This window comes from Salmo salar, chromosome 10, assembly GCF_965601325.2.
Source record: "Salmo salar chromosome 10, fSalSal1, whole genome shotgun sequence".
Lineage (NCBI taxonomy): Eukaryota > Metazoa > Chordata > Actinopteri > Salmoniformes > Salmonidae > Salmo > Salmo salar.
The window spans coordinates 39,750,811-39,765,275 of record NC_138300.1 but is presented as its reverse complement, the minus strand read 5'-3'; the positions used below and the strand labels follow the sequence as shown (position 1 = coordinate 39,765,275).

At 42.2% G+C, this 14,465-nt stretch overlaps 1 protein-coding gene across 2 annotated transcripts in view; it reads left to right on the top strand.

Moving 5' to 3' along the window:
• trappc8 (trafficking protein particle complex subunit 8) overlaps positions 1-14,465 on the top strand; it is a 97,882-nt gene that overhangs the window by 67,175 nt on the left and 16,242 nt on the right. Inside the window, exons 22-26 of one of the 2 annotated variants that reach the window (XM_014123258.3) lie at positions 3,019-3,175; positions 9,237-9,333; positions 11,682-11,750; positions 11,840-11,898; positions 12,135-12,338. In XM_014123258.3, the coding sequence (XP_013978733.2) occupies positions 3,019-3,175; positions 9,237-9,333; positions 11,682-11,750; positions 11,840-11,898; positions 12,135-12,338 (586 nt within the window). Of the gene's footprint in view, positions 1-3,018; positions 3,176-9,236; positions 9,334-11,681; positions 11,751-11,839; positions 11,899-12,134; positions 13,629-14,465 lie in introns of those variants that run through there. The other variant, XM_014123256.3, reaches the window with a different exon arrangement.

Here is a 14,465-nt window from a genome sequence, read left to right as displayed (position 1 = left end):
AACCCGGACGACGCTGGGCCAATTGTGAGCCGTCCTATGGGACTCCCAATCACGGCCGGTTGTGATACAGCCTGGAATCGAACCAGGGTCTGTAGTGACACCTCTCACACTGAGATGCAGACGTGGAATAAAAAATGGTTCGGGTACTTATTGTAGGTGTCGGAACCCCAAGTTGCATTTACACAGGCAGCCAAATTCGGATCTTTTGCCAAATTACTGGCAAAAGAGCTGATCTGATTGGTCAAAAGACCAATTAGTGGAAAAATATCAGAATTGGGCTCCCTGTGTAAATGCAGCCTTGGTTATCCTGAATGTACCCCTGAATGTTCGTCAGTCTCGCTTTAAGTCACGGTGCTCACTGCTTAGCTCATTGGCTATAGAATGAGGTCAAATCGGGGCACTTTTGAGAAACCAAATGCTCAAGCTACCTTAGAAGTTAATTTATTTTTCCCTTCATAGGGACCTTTTCAAATCTCACAGAATGTCCCTGATCATCTCTGTTTAAGTGAAATTGTGTAATTTTAATTCAGGGACATTTTGGAGACGTGGTTTCTGTAGTTGAAACTATTATAGAGCCTGTGGCATTACTTTAAGCACCAAATCAAATGTATTTATATAGCCCTTCTTACATCAGCTGATATCTCAAAGTGCTGTACAGAAACCCAGCCTAAAACCCCAAACAGCAAGTAATGCAGGTGTAGAAGCACGGCGGCTAGGAAAAACTCCCTAGAAAGGCCAAAACCTAGGAAGAAACCTGGAGAGGAACCAGGCTATGAGGGGTGGCCAGTCCTCTTCTAGCTGTGCCGGGTGGAGATTATAACAGAACATGGCCAAGATGTTCAAATGTTCATAAATGACCAGCATGGTCAAATAATAATAATCACAGTAGTTGTCGAGGGTGCAACAAGTCAGCACCTCAAGAGTAAATGTCAGTTGGCTTTTCATAGCCGATCATTGAGAGTATCTCTACCGCTCCTGCTGTCTCTAGAGAGTTGAAAACAGCAGGTCTGGGACAGGTAGCACGTCCGGTGAATAGGTCAGGGTTCCATAGCCGCAGGCAGAACAGTTGAAACTGGAGCAGCAGCACGGCCAGGTGGACTGGGGACAGCAAGGAGTCATCATGCCAGGTAGTCCTGAGGCATGGTCCTAGGGCTCAGGTCCTCCGAGAGAGGGAGAAAGAGAGAATTAGAGAGAGCATACTTAAATTCACACAGGACACCGGGTAAGACAGGAGAAATACTCCAGATATAACAGACTGACCCTAGCCCCCCGACACATAAACTACTGCAGCATAAATACTGGAGGCTGAGACAGGAGGGGTCAGGAGACACTGTGGCCCCATCTGATGATACCCCGGACAGGGCCAAACAGGCAGGATATAACCCCACCCACTTTGCCAAAGCACAGCCCCCACACCACTAGAGGGATATCTTCAACCACCAACTTACCATCCTGAGACAAGGCCGAGTATAGCCCACAAAGCTCTCCGCCACAGCACAACCCAAGGGAGGGCGCCAACACAGACAGGAAGACCACGTCAGTGACTCAACCCACTCAAGTGACACACCCCTCCTAGGGACGGCATGGAAGAGGACCAGTAAGCCAGTGACTCGGTCCCTGTAATAGGGTTAGAGGCAGAGAATCCCAGTGGAGAGAGGGGAATCGGCCAGGCAGAGACAGCAAGGGTGGTTCGTTGCTCCAGAGCCTTTCCGTTCACCTTCACACTCCTGGGCCAGACTACACTCAATCATAGGACCTACTGAAGAGATGAGTCTTCAGTAAAGACTTAAAGGTTGAGACTGAGTCTGCGTCTCTCACATGGGTAGGCAGACTATTCCATAAAAATGGAGCTCTATAGGAGAAAGCCCTGCCTCCAGCTGTTTGCTTAGAAATTCTAGGGACAATTGGAGGCCTGCATCTTGTGATCGTAGTGTATGTGTAGGTATGTACGGCAGGACCAAATTGGAAAGATAGGTAGTAGCAAGCCCATGTAATGCTTTGTAGGTTAGCAGTAAAACCTTAATCAGCCCTTGCCTTAACAGGAAGCCAGTGTAGGGAGGCTAGAACTGGAGTAATATGATCAATATTTTGGGTTCTAGTCAGGATTCTAGCAGCCGTATTTAGCACTAACTGAAGTTTATTTAGTGCTTTATCCGGGTCGCCGGAAAGTAGAGCATTGCAGTAGTCTAACCTAGAAGTGACAAAAGCATGGATTAATTATTCTGCCTCATTTTGACAGAAAATGTGATTTTTGCAATGTTACGTAGATGGAAAAAAGCTGTCCTTGAAACAGTATTGATATGTTCGTCAAAAGAGAGATCAGGGTCCAGAGTAACGCCGAGGTCCTTCAGTTTTATTTGAGACGACTGTACAACCATCAAGATTAATTGTCAGATTCAACAGAAGATCTCTTTGTTTCTTGGGACCTAGAACAAGCATCTCTGTTTTGTCCATAGCAGTAAAATGTAACATTATGTTTTCGAATTACATCCCCAAGAGGTAAAATATATAGTGAAAACAATAGTGGTCCTAAAACGGAACCTTGAGGAACACCAAAATTTACAGTTGATTTGTCAGAGGACAAACCATTCAGAGACAAACTGATATCTTTCCGACAGATGAGATCTAAACCAGGCCAGAACTTGTCCGTGTAGACCAATTTGGGTTTCCAATCTCTAAAAGAATGCGGTGATCGATGGTATCAAAAGCAGCACTAAGATCTAGGAGCACGAGGACAGATGCAGAGCCTCGGTCTGATGTCATTTACCACCTTCACAAGTGCAGTCTCAGTGCTATGATGGGGTGTAAAACCAGACTGAAGCGTTTCGGCACCACCTTTATAAAAGTTATAAATGCATGACAAGAACATATTTAAATTACTCAATCTCTTGTTACCTTCATCTGTTTCTTTCTCTACCCTCCCTCCATCTCCTACCTGCCTCTTATCTCCTCCTTCTCTCTATCGCTCACTCTCCTTTCCCTCACTCCCCAATCTCCTTCCATCTCCCCCTCCCTCAGTCACAGGGTGCTGCGTCACACAGTATTTATCTGTGCCAGTCGTTCTCTGTCGGTCCGGGCCACCGCCTGCCGTAGCAACACACTGCCCGAGGAGGAGAGAGAGGAGGGGAGGAAGGGCAGCATGCTGGTCTTTGTCGATGTGGAGAACATCAACACAGTGAGCTCAACACGTGTCAACTTGATACTCATATGCCACTTAATCACTCTGTCAAGCTGACATTTGATGGAACATTGTTATTCATGGTCACATGTATTCAGGCCCTCTTGGCTCCAGTTTCCTACAATTATACACATTTTGTCATGGGGATGAGGAAAGAGTGGCATGTAAAGCAAATTTCCTGCAATTGTACACATTTTGCCATGGCTTATTTGTCATATGCGCAGATTACAACAGGTAGACCTTACCGTGAAATGCTTACTTACAAGCCCTTATCCAAAAATGCAGTTTTAAGAACATAGAGAGAGTTAAGAAAATATTTACTAAATAAACTAAAGTAAAAAATAAATAACGATAGTAGGGCTATATATATAGGGGGTAACGGTACAGAGTCAATGTGCGGGTGTACAGGATAGTTGAGGTAAGTTGTACATGCACAGTGGTTGGTCCACTTAAAGTTTTGTGATTATGCTGCGGTACTTAGAGGTAATTTGTGGTTTAGTACAGTACTCTGCGTCACCACTTCATTGCTCCAGACCAGCGCAAGAGGGAGTTAGAGCACTGATTATGCTTTTGGGTCCTACTGTGTCTCTAACGGACAATTAATGGGCGACATAAACCTAAATAGAAACTGATAATTGTGCAGACTTCAGTATTACTTACTAAAACTGTTGTTACAATAAGGTTTTTATTATTTTGCTCTTACTGTAGGCCACTCCCAACCGGTCACGTTGTATAATAATATTAGAAATTACATAGTTGAGTGGCGCAACGGTCTAAGACACTGCATAGCAACGGTCTAAGACACTGCATAGCAACGGTCTAAGACACTGCATAGCAACGGTCTAAGACACTGCTTAGCAACGGTCTAAGACACTGCTTAGCAACGGTCTAAGACACTGCTTAGCAACGGTCTAAGACACTGCTTAGCAACGGTCTAAGACACTGCTTAGCAACGGTCTAAGACACTGCTTAGCAACGGTCTAAGACACTGCTTAGCAACGGTCTAAGACACTGCATAGCAACGGTCTAAGACACTGCATAGCAACGGTCTAAGACACTGCTTAGCAACGGTCTAAGACACTGCTTAGCAACGGTCTAAGACACTGCTTAGCAACGGTCTAAGACACTGCTTAGCAACGGTCTAAGACACTGCTTAGCAACGGTCTAAGACACTGCTTAGCAACGGTCTAAGACACTGCTTAGCAACGGTCTAAGACACTGCTTAGCAACGGTCTAAGACACTGCTTAGCAACGGTCTAAGACACTGCATAGCAACGGTCTAAGACACTGCATAGCAACGGTCTAAGACACTGCATAGCAACGGTCTAAGACACTGCTTAGCAACGGTCTAAGACACTGCATAGCAACGGTCTAAGACACTGCATAGCAACGGTCTAAGACACTGCATAGCAACGGTCTAAGACACTGCTTAGCAACGGTCTAAGACACTGCTTAGCAACGGTCTAAGACACTGCTTAGCAACGGTCTAAGACACTGCTTAGCAACGGTCTAAGACACTGCTTAGCAACGGTCTAAGACACTGCATAGCAGTGGTGGTGCTGCAGATGCTGGTTCAATACCCGTGCCGGCCTCGACTGGGAGACCCATGATATGACTGTAGGCTTTTGGTTTCTCTCCCTTTATATACAGAAATAAATCATTCTAAATAACAAACTGGCTTTATTTACATTAGTAACTGTCTCACCCCATGTTCAAGAATCGCCTTTTTCTCGCTCATTTTACGTTATTTGAAAACGAAATCATTTCAAATATTATTTTTTAAACAAAGCGATTATTATTATTAATTTAGAATTATATAAAAGCCCCTTGGATATTCTCACATATCTTATTAACCCTGTTATTAGCAGGACAATATATATTGTTCATGGCTCCCAAGTGGCGCACAATGGGACTGCCTTGCAGTTCTCCAGCTGTATCCACTGAAAGCGTTCAAGGCACAAGGGCAGAGGGCGCGGGATGGGCTGCAGAGCCGCGCTCAGAAGACAGACTTAGCCCATGGGGAACGGAGGAAGCGAGAGGGGGTTGGACCCCCACCCTGCCACACTGGGTAGCACAGAGCAACACATTAAGGGGCATTGCACTAATAATGGCGCTGACTACGGAAACGTTCCCACTGTTCGAGCAGGTAGCTGGACAATAGACTTGCCTAGATGGAGAATTATATTGTCAAATGTATTTCTAAGTTAGGTTCTAAGTTAAGTATTATTATTATTATTATTATTATTATTATTATTATGCATCACATCTGACTGTGATTGGGAGTACCATAGGGTGGCGCACAATTGGCCCAGCGTTTCTCTCCCTCTAAAAACAGAAATAAATGTTTTAGCCTTTACAAATATTATTTTGGCATTTTTTTCAGATAACAATCGCTCACTTTATTTTTTTTGAAAACGAAATAACCCCCAAAATATCGTTATATATTATCAAGTTGTTGGCACAGTCATATAGCCGGCACCGACATAAAGCTGAGTGACTCACTCATTCATGGCTTTGGATCAAAATAAGTCAGTACCAACATTCTTTCTGATAGTCTTTAATAAATAAATGTTTTGGTTATCCTGTCCTGGACACCATGTACAGTATTATAATAACCCATTATGGGCTATTAGCAGGACAATATACCTTTACCAACACCTCTCTGTATTTTGATACTTTGTGAATGGGGCCTCCCCAGTGGCGCGGCCGCCACCGGGAGACCCATGAGGCGGCTTTTGGTTTTAATTTAGAATCCTCCAATCCTCTATTTAATTATTGTCGTAGAGTCATGTCATATTTTTTTATATACTGTAGGCCTACCGTAGGCGACATGAGTCTCACTAGTGTTGAGTAATGTTCTGTTAAGTTATTTTAAGAGCATATTGAAGTTAAAGCAATAGGATATGAAGCATTAGCCTACAACTATTTTAGCGCTGTTTCACGCTGCTCTGAGACAAGCGTGGGGACTGGTCTTGATAAATCAATGAGATTTTTATTTTGACTGAATCTCTGTTTGGGTATTGGTTAGACTAAAAGGATGGGGTAGAAATGTTATGCTCTTAGTGTAACCTTTATTTAACTAGGCAAGTCAGTTAAGAACAAATTCTTATTTACAAGGACAGCCTACTCCTTCCTCCCCATCGGGGAATTGAACCCCGGTCTCCCGCGTGCCAGCACACGACACAGGGATTCTTTAGCTAAATAGCCCAGTACTGTGTAGCCTTCTCCTGACCGTCACGTTGTACAGCGCCATATTTTCCTTTCCATCCTAACGGAAACTCGAGGGTTTTTCGTTTTTTTTCTTGGTGTATAAACACTTATATTAATCAAATTAATCCCAAACTCTAAAAGTAATTGGAACGGTAGATACAAATTATTTGTGACATTGTGGTTACAATAAAGAAAGTAAACAAGATGCTGTTTTATTATTTACAGTAGCGATGGACAGCTGGTGACATTTTGAAAACAGGTTTTCAAACACTTGTAGCCCGATTATCAGGACAATAGACTCTTTATAGCACGGCTACTGTAGGTCTGAACATCCCCCTACCTGCAATGTATTTGATGCTTTAAGTACTCTAGTGTTACATTTGTAACTCAAAACAGCAGTACAGTATTTGTTCATCAACATCTTTATGCTTTCGTTAATAAAATATCTAGAAAAAAGACATTCAAAATGCAGATGGTTATTTAAACTTTAATCAATGTATTTTGTTGCATTATAATATCGTCAATTCCTCTAGCCAAAACGTCTTCATGGCCTCAAGTTTAGACACACCGACTCATTCCAGGGTTTTTCTTTATTTTTATTATTTTCTACATTGTAGAATAGTGAATACATCACAACTATGAAATAACACCTATGTAATCAGTTAAGAACCAATTCTAATTTACAAGGACAGGCTACTCCTTCCTCCCCGTCGGGGAATTGAATCCTGGTCTCCCGCGTGCCCGCACGACACAGGGATTATTTAGCTAAATAGCCCAGCACTGTAGCCTACTCCCGACTGTCACGCTGTACAGCGCCATATTTTCCGTTCCATCCTAACGGAAACTGAGGGTTTTAATTTTTCTTGGAATAGAAACACCATAATATTAAGCAAATTTTCTTAAAATCAGTCCCATATATACTATGTTCTTACAAAAAAGGTTTTAAATTCTCTAGTACAGCAACTATTGAAGGCTATCAAATGCTTCTCAAAGATGCCCTCTGGTGGTCTAACTAGCATTAATGGTACCAGTGGTTGGCACTTAAATAACTTGCCATAGAATTCTGCAGCACTACACAAGCTGTGCTGCAGTACGTTGCAACTTTTAAAGGACGAACCACTGTAGGTAGAGGTTAAGTAACTGCATAGATAATAAACAGCGATTATGGTGTTTGCAACACCAGGGTGGTGGGTTCGATTCCCATGGGGGGCCAGTAAAAAAAATAATAATAATAAAAAACAATTTAAACATTTTAAACATTTTAAAATAAAAAAATAATGCATGAAATGAAATGTATGCATTCACTACTGTAAGTCGCTCTGGATAAGAGCGTCTGCTAAATGACTAAAATGTAAAATGTAAATGTAAAACAGCGAGTAGCAGCAATGTAAAACAAAGGGGGGTGGTGTCAATGCAGATAGTCCAAGTGGCCATTTGATTAATTGTTCAGCAGTCTTATGGCTTGGGGGTTGAAGCTGTTAAGAAGCCTTTTGGACCTAGACTTGGTGCTCCGGTACCGCTTGTCGTGGGGTAGCAGAGAGACCAGTCTATGACTGGAGTCTTTGACAAAAAAAATTCTCCCTCTGACACTGCCTTGTATAGAGGGCCCTGGCAGGAAGCTTGGCCCCAGTGATGTACTGGGCCGTACGCACTACCCTCTGTAGCGTTTTACGGTCGGATGCCAAGCAGTTGCCATACCAGGCGGTGATGCAACCAGTCAGCATGCCCTCGATGGTGCAGCTGTAGAACTTTTTGAGGATCTGGGGATCCATGCCAAAACTTTTCAGTCTCCTGAGGGGGAATAGGTGTTGTCGTGCCCTCTTCACGACTGTCTTGGTGTGTTTGAACCATGATAGTTTGTTGGTGATGTGAACACCAATGACCTTGAAGCTCTCAACCCGCTCCACTACAGCCCCGGCAATGTGAATGTGGGCGTGTTTGGCCCTACTTTTGTTGTCGTCCATGAACAGTTCCTATGTCTTGCTCACGTTGAGGGAGATGTTGTCCTGGCACCACACTGACCGGTCTCTGACCAACTCCCGATTTATGTTTTAATGATGGTGTTGGAGTTGTTCTTGGCCACGCAGTCGTGGGTGAACAGGGAGTACAGGAGGGTACTAAGCACGTACCCCTGAAGGGCCCCTGTGTTGAGGATCAGCATGACAGATGTTGTTGCCTACCCTTACCACCTAGGGGCCACCCATCAGGAAGTCCAGGATCCAGTTGCAGTGGGAGGTATTTAGTCCCAGGGTCCTTAGCTTAGTGATGAGCTTTCGTCACTATTTTATTGAACGCTGAGCTGTAGTCAATGAACAGCATTCTCACATAGGTATTCCTTTTTGTCCACGTGGGAAAGGGCAGTGTGGAGTGCAATTGTGATTGTGTCATCTGTGGATCTGTAGGTGCGGTATGCGAATTGGAGTGGGTCTAGGGTTTCCAGGATGATGATGTGAGCCATGACTTCATGGCTACTGAACATTCTATACATCTTATGCTATTTGAGGGACTCAAACATCAAAACAAAATCAATGGAGTCCCCGTGCCATGACATTTTTAGAATTTTATATTCTCCCTGACTGTCTTGTTTTTATTTGGGTGATTGTTAGTTCTCAAAGATGATCTTGTTATAAAATATATAGGTCCATTATCTTTTCTCATACCTTATCTGGTTTGAGTAGTATAACTTGACACTGAAAATTATTTACCATCCCGGAAAGTATTTTCAAAAATATTTATTTTTTTTCCCCATCGCTGCTAAATGAATATAGGGGAAACACTGCAGTGTGTAGACTTTTATAAGTTGTTTAAAAGTTCCATTCTCTCTCTTCCACTCTCTCTCCATCCACAGAGTGAGGCTGGGGTGCGTGAGTTCCACATTGCACAGGTCTCTAGCAGCAGTAAACAGTGGAGACTACACAAGTGTATAAACCCAGCAGAAGACAAAGGTTTGTCCCTCTGCTCTCCGTACCCCTCTCAGATAGCACTACAAATAGTCTTAAACTCATTTACTCGATAACTGTTTGACTTTTTGGTGTCAGGTTTTGATTTGTACATTTCCATTCAGGCTTTTTATGTTGCTGAGGAGTCTGCATCCCTAGGTGATATGCAATGTAGCAGTCCTGCGCAGAAGAATTGCCAGCCCGCGATGGCTTTAAACAGATAAAATGTTCCCTCTACTGTGGAACTTGGGATGGAATCAACATAAGTCCCTTTCAATGCAACAAACCAAATCTAAATTCAAGACCGAGTTGTTGATTTTGTTGTAGGCTGAGGAGTGCATCAGAGTAGCCTGTTTCACGAGCACAAGCATTTTTTTCATCGTCTGTGTTCAGAGAGAAGCCTAGATGTGCATTTGAGATCAGAGGGTCGCCGCATGTGCACATTTGTTGATATTCTTTACTAGTTAGTGAGTTACTAGCCCACTTATATCACATTTTGAGGGAGTGATTGCTTCCTACAAGAGCACAAAACTTGTACATATCTAATTGTCTTTGAAAAGCGAGTCAAGTTAAGAGCTTTTTTGTGTTAAAGGGGCAGTGTCCTGTTTTGAGACAAGCTTAAATTATTCAAATACTACCCTCTGCAAATCACCTATTTGGCCAATTGTGTTACAGATCATTTCTTATTTTTTAAAGTGATTTGAGCTTTCCGACAAGTAAAACGTCAGTCCCAAAATGGTTGTCATAATGTGCATAATGTTTTTAAAAAGTCTCACAGAATAAAAAAAATTATATGGTTTCTATGAAAACAAAGTCATTTCCTGTTTAGCTATTTGTGTCTATTGGATTGCTTTGGTGTATTGGGTTGTGTTCCTTAGCTGTTATGTTCATTAGATATATGCCTTTTGGTGGTTTGATCAGTGAGGTTCACCTGTTTGAAGTGGTTAGCTTGGTTGGGTTATCTAGCCTAGTTCAGTTGGTAGAGTAGGCTACTGAATCTTGTATGCTGCTAAGTCACAGTGCATTTGACATTTAAGTCATTTAGCAGACACTTTTATCCAGAGCGGCTTACAATTGGTGGCTTTTCATGCTGTACTATAGCTATGGGACCGCCCTTCGCAGTTCATACAGTGTTAAATGCTTTCATTCAGAGCTTGTTATTCAGCTTATTCAGCTCTGCCAGGCTGGGTAGATGATCCCCATGGGAACTAGCTTTGTGACTGAAGACCAGTGGTGTGGCTGGTGGCCAGGACACATAGCCGAGGGCAGAATGATCTTTTAGGCGCTCCCTAGAGCAGTGTGTGATATGGGTAGTTCCAGTAATCTCACACACACACCACTGGGGGGCACTTTTGCAAGTAGGTCACTTTCTTCATGTTTGCTCTGTAGTCAAATATGGAAATGTGGCGATATAGAGTTGGCAGTGACCAAGACAGAGTGGAAAAGAGAGACCACCCACACCCTTATATGCTATTTTATTCAATCCTGTCCTATTTGGTCTCTCCCTGTCTGACTCGTGTGCTGCTGCTGATTATAGAGAGATGGTACTGTATAAATGCCAAAACGGTCTCTTATCCTTTTCTCCCTCTTTCCATCTCTCTTCCCCTCTCTGTTCCACTGATTGGTCATACTAGTTCACAGCCTGAGACTAGAGTGTTAGTTGCATAAAAACAGTTTTCCATCTCCTGTAATAACAATACATTAAGCTACATCAGGGTTTCCGTCTCCTGTAATAACAATACATTAAGCTACATCAGGGTTTCCGTCTCCTGTAATAACAATACATTAAGCTACATCAGGGTTTCCGTCTCCTGTAATAACAATACATTAAGCTACATCAGGGTTTCCGTCTCCTGTAATAACAATACATTAAGCTACATAAGGGTTTCCGTCTCCTGTGATAACAGTACATTAAGCTACATCAGGTTTTCCTTCTCCTCTAATAGTAACAACTGTTTGTTGATCACACACATCTTTGAGTTTAGAACACTGATCACACACACACTATCTGCTTAGAACACTGAGCTGCAGCTGGCCCATAGTAATACGTGAGCTGAAAAGAACATCCAGGGTCTCTCCAATGTGTTAGAAAATCAGATGGCGTTTAGAGAAGTGTTGTGTTGGTACATGTTTTACTATACTTGTGAGTACCAGAAGTCCACACAAGAATAGTAAACTAACTACAATTCTGAGAAGTGAGGCCATTTATCCAGTCCTCACTTGTAAAATTGCTATTTTAGGCTTAGGGGTTAGAGTTGGGGCTTAGGGTTAGAGTTAGGGGTTCGGTTCAGATGGAGACAGGACATGGACATGTCTCTCTCTTACTTTCTTTCACCCTCCTCTTGTCATTCCAGACTGCAAACTCACCACCAGAGAGAGGGGCAAGCTGTGCTTCAGAGCAACACGATGCAAACCCCACGAAGGTACACACTCTCATTACCAACAATGTCAGACAGTGAGGATAATCTCTTTTCTCTCTCCTGACTTATTTTCTGTATCTTCTGTGTCTTAGCTACCTCAAAGTCACTAGAGAAGTACACCTTTGCAGACCTGAGCCTTGGAAATGAACAGGTATGTTAACCATTGTAAGAGGACAGTAACAGTGTTATCTGTCACTGCTGGTCGGTGTTGCTGAATGTATAAAAACCTTCTCTCCCTCCTTCCTTCCTTTCCCATGTATTCCTTCCTCTTGGTCTCTTTTCCTCTCTCCCCTTTTTATCTGCTATCTTGTCACTCACCCTTTCTTCTTTCCTCTTATCTTCCCCTCTCCTCCCTCCTCTCCTCCCTTGTTCTTCTCCTCTCCTCAGATCATCAGCTCCACCACTCCGTGTGCAGACTTCTTCTTCCGGAGGTGTCAGCCCTCAGAGTCTTGGAGACCGCTTATTGCCGTGGAGACACAGGGGAGACATTCCAGAAGTCAGGGGGCGGGACCTGGGGGTGGGGCTGAGGATTTAACAGGTGTGGTCAGGAAGTGCAACGAAGTGGACCTCGACATCATCGTCCTCTGGAAGGTAAATCACAGAATTAAAATACACTACTATTACTAATTGTATTAGGATTAGTACGACTGCGTAATTTAAATAGACCTCTATTGCAATTACTAGTAAACACTTTACTTGACACCCAGCGTCATCACGTTATGACACGGTCATAACCATGTCATAATGTCATAACAGCTGACATAACTTGTCATAACCTGTTATATGGTCATAACACTTATGACACATATATTTAGACCTGTTGTGACATGTATTGCGTTATTTTATGGCTGGTTATGACATCTACATAAGTGTCAAAACCCACAAAACCTACCACATAAGGCAAAACATTCCAATACACCATAGCCTACGCATCAATATTATGTTTGTTATATATAAAAAATGAAATTGACAATGTTAAATTATCATTGTAATTGAGCACTCACTGATGTCAGACATGCACCTACCCCAATGCTCTGTTGCTGATGACTGGGATGAATGCAGGAGCAGATTTCAGGAGCAGGACAAAACACCCTCTTTTTGACTGATGACTGATATAAAGACATGTACGTGATAGGCCTATCTGGCTTATATGATCCTGATGTCATAATGCTTCTTGACAGTGCCGTAAAGAGTATTTTCTTAGTTCAAATAAAGTGACATAGGATGGTCATAATGCTTCTTGACTGTATCAAAGTGTAACAGGATGGTCATAATGCTTCATCAGTGTCATAGTGTGTTTTCTGCAAGTTATTGATTTTTTTTTTTTTAAACATGACTAAAGAATTAATTACAGAAAAAACAAAGGATTTAAGAGACAAACTTTCAAATGAAAAGGCACTTCTTGGCAGGGAAAAAACGAATTAGAATAAATGTGGGTTTTGACACTCTTAAGCCATGAAATAACGCAATATATGTCACAACAGTTGTAAATATATGGGTCATGACTTTATGACTTTTGTTATAACTTGCTATGATACTGGGTGTCAAGTAAAGTGTTACCCAATTGCTACTACTATTGAACTATCCATTACTAGACATACAGTATACAGGCTTCTGGTATTATATGATGACTCGATGGGTAAAACACTACATACATCCCATTCTTCCTCGGGTCCTGTTTGGACTGGCTAGGCAGCAGCTAATTGGGATCCTAATAAACACAATCCCAAACCACTTCAACTCACTTAATACTGTTAGTTCTCCCACGCTATTCTAGGACTTCTATGGTGTTGCTGTTCCCTTCTCCAATTATACATAGATGGACTGTATATTTAGCTCATGTCATTATTGAAGATGTTGTCAATAAATGCTGAAGTTGTTTTTTTTGTTTTGCTCCATCCTGTGTTTCATTGTTTAATTATGTGTTGATAGTCAATTTTATGTCAAGTTTTGTTGAGCTGATTGGTGAAGTTGAATTTACTGTTTGTTTGTTCTTGTTGACATGCGTATGTTGGTTGTTAATATTTGTTGACAGGTGTATGTTGTTGGTTGTTAATATTTGTATGTTGTTGGTTGTTAATATTTGTTTGTTGTTGACAGGTGTATGTTGGTTAATATGTTTGTTGGTTAATATTTGTTTGTTGGTTGTTGATATTTGTTTGTTGACAGGTGTATGTTGTTGATGACAGGTGTATGTTGTTGTTGACAGGTGTATGTTGTTGGTTGTTGATGACAGGTGTATGTTGTTGACAGGTGTATGTTGTTGGTTGTTGTTGACAGGTGTATGTTGTTGGTTGTTGATGACAGGTGTATGTTGTTGGTTGTTGATGACAGGTGTATGTTGTTGGTTGTTGATGACAGGTGTATGTTGGGTTGTTGATGACAGGTGTATGTTGTTGATGACAGGTGTATGTTGTTGATGACAGGTGTATGTTGTTGATGACAGGTGTATGTTGTTGATGACAGGTGTATGTTGTTGTTGACAGGTGTATGTTGTTGGTTGTTGATGACAGGTGTATGTTGTTGGTTGTTGATGACAGGTGTATGTTGTTGGTTGTTGTTGACAGGTGTATGTTGTTGGTTGTTGTTGACAGGTGTATGTTGTTGATGACAGGTGTATGTTGTTGATGACAGGTGTATGTTGTTGGTTGTTGTTGACAGGTGTATGTTGTTGATGACAGGTGTATGTTGTTGGTTGTTGTTGACAGGTGTATGTTG